This window comes from Trachymyrmex cornetzi, unplaced genomic scaffold (genome assembly GCF_001594075.2).
Source record: "Trachymyrmex cornetzi isolate Tcor2-1 unplaced genomic scaffold, Tcor1.1 scaffold143, whole genome shotgun sequence".
In the NCBI taxonomy this organism is placed as follows: Eukaryota; Metazoa; Arthropoda; class Insecta; order Hymenoptera; family Formicidae; genus Trachymyrmex; species Trachymyrmex cornetzi.
In genome coordinates this window covers 346,203-348,462 of record NW_017296016.1, presented here as the reverse complement: position 1 = coordinate 348,462, position 2,260 = coordinate 346,203, and the positions used below count along the sequence as shown (strand labels likewise).

At 34.0% G+C, this 2,260-nt stretch overlaps 1 protein-coding gene across 3 annotated transcripts; it reads left to right on the top strand.

Moving 5' to 3' along the window:
• Window positions 1-938: 938 nt before the first annotated feature.
• Window positions 939-1,918, top strand: LOC108757446 (uncharacterized). 3 transcript variants are annotated; one of them, XR_001939904.1, is made up of 4 exons: window positions 939-1,012; window positions 1,218-1,382; window positions 1,456-1,583; window positions 1,670-1,918. XR_001939904.1 is itself a non-coding variant. In XM_018501860.1 (2 exons), exons 1-2 carry the CDS (start codon window positions 1,434-1,436, stop codon window positions 1,757-1,759), a joined length of 240 nt encoding a protein of 79 aa, XP_018357362.1. In that variant the 5' UTR covers window positions 1,389-1,433; the 3' UTR covers window positions 1,760-1,918. The 3 variants fall into 3 exon arrangements, 2 of the variants coding, with proteins under 2 accessions (XP_018357362.1, XP_018357361.1); XM_018501860.1 differs by lacking the exons at window positions 939-1,012; window positions 1,218-1,382 and having other exon boundaries at window positions 1,389-1,583; XM_018501859.1 differs by lacking the exons at window positions 939-1,012; window positions 1,218-1,382 and having other exon boundaries at window positions 1,389-1,611.
• The last annotated feature ends 342 nt before the right edge of the window (window positions 1,919-2,260 follow it).

The following is a 2,260-nucleotide window of genomic DNA, read 5'->3' as shown; positions in this document are numbered from 1 at the left end:
TTAAAATGCAGCTAGTTAGTTCTTGATTTGGCCAACTTCCGGACCTGATGGCTCTGAGAGCTTGGATACACGGTCCTCTCTTTCTATCTTATGAAAAAGGTAGGAAAAGTGGGGGTAACTAGCAGTCCAGAGGTATATAGTCAAAGGTTTGATCTATATTTTTAGAACTAACGGAATATGCCAATTAAATCAAAAAGGTCACTGAGCGCTCAGTGAGCGGTTGTAGTACTGAATGCACCTATTGGCTGCGTTCAGTAGAAAAAGCAGCTTTGCAACTGTTGCAACTGTTGCAACAGAAGCAATTAAATTCTTCAAATATGATTGGTCTTGCCCTTAATTCCACATTTGATCTAAATGTACAAACCAATCATATTCAAGAATTTTAAATTTTACAGTTGCAAAGCTGTTTTCTCTGCTGAACGCAGCCATTGAGCGCGTTCAAGTCGACAAAGCGGCTAGACTGCTTGCCGAGCAAATGAATATGATTGGTTGTTACTTATAGATCCAACCAATCACAATCAATCGCTCGGCTAACAGGCTAGCAACTTTGGCCGGCTTGAACGCGCCCATTGATATAGAATTGCACTTACTCGAAGTTTGTCGACCAACGCATTTAATGACACTAACAACTGTCGGTAGACGTGTAAAGACATTTACAGAATAGCGCCCGTGCTTGCTGTTAAAATTCTCATCGAAATTGGCGTTAATATGTTGGCGCGCATTTCCAAGATCACGTGATTTCCGGTTTTATAACATGGCCGGCTTTAGCTGATCTCTACGTTTTAAGATCTCTATCCCCTGGCAACACTTTTAGGGAGAAATCTAGGGTTTTTTGGAACTTACTTAGGGAGATTTAGGGAGATTCCAAGACTTCTAGGGGAAAATCGACAAAAGCATCTGGCAACACTGACCACGAGTGCAAAACTAGCTAGCCACTGGCACCAAGCATAGACATGACCTCTCAGCGTAGACGTAATCTCTTTTACACCGAGATTTAGCAGGAAAATCTAAGGTAATTCTCTTTATATCTCACTTATAATTGTAAAAATTTTTGCTAAATGTTTTTTTATGTTAATATTTATTTATATCGTAACGAAGTATCTTTAATGTGCCCTGTATCCTATGATCAAAGTAAGAAACAAAATAATACTACTGTTTATAGCCAAATAAAAAAAACATTAATCAACTAATAAATTAAAATGATTATTTCGCAACAGGAAATTATAGAATTGGAAAATTTATATGTAATATGCCTGAACGAGTTATTCTTAGCATGTATACATGAGATGTATACATGAATCTATACAAGATCCACGAGTGTTTGTAAGAAAAGTAATTGGGAAGAATGTATTATCCAAGAAATTATCGATAAGAGTGGTGTAGTAAGTATATTTTTATCATTATTTAATAGAACTTAGTATGTCTATATTTTTATGGACTATTATGCTTTTCAAGAACCTGATGTCATCGTTAACACAAAGAATAATGGAAAATCAATAGAAGATATTGCAATACCTGATGTCCCTGTTGCTCCACTGCATCGTAAAAAGAAAATTAAGACAAATACACCGGACGATCTTGCTGTAAAATTTATCAGTTATCTTTTCATTGGTACGGGTTAACAAAATTCACTGTGCAGATGTAATTTATTCTAAGCAATTTATTTCAGCCCTCTGCAGAAGCACTTGTTTCCCCGTCGCCGCTTCCAAGTCCAGCAAGTACTATAGAATTGATTACGAGAGAATTCGAGCACTTTTGATATTTGATCTGCGACAAAAGGCCAATACATTGTTGGGGAGGGTCTCCTTTAGGATCTCATTAGGAGACCGAAAAAGTGGTGATTCTTCATAATTTTTTTTTTAAAGGAAGACTAATATTGTTTTAAAACTTTTTACACGTTTTAACATAACTATTGTAAAGTACGTACAAATTTTTATGTGAAAAAGTTATTATAAATAATAAAAATATACACATTTAATTTGGTTAACTATTGTAAAGTACGTACAAATTTTTATGTGAAAAAAAGTATTATAAATAATAAAAATATACACATTTAATTTGTCTCGCTATGATGTTATGATTTTGTATACATCCTAGCGGTTGTAATTTTTGCCGGAAACAGAAAATTAAGAAATATTTTTAATTGTTATAATTTTTTATCTTAAATGAACCTAAAAAATTTTAAAAAATATATACAAATTAAAATTTTATGCGACTTTGAAAAAAAATTACGATTTTGACTGGACAGCAGCCGCTTCTT

Excerpts from the sequence above, each read along its gene's own strand:
- LOC108757446 (XM_018501859.1), top strand. The coding sequence starts at position 1,434 with ATGGACTATTATGCTTTTCAAGAACCTGATGTCATCGTTAACACAAAG. Across the intron at positions 1,612-1,669 it reads TATCAGTTATCTTTTCATTG|CCCTCTGCAGAAGCACTTGT; the intron begins GTACGGGTTAAC and ends AATTTATTTCAG.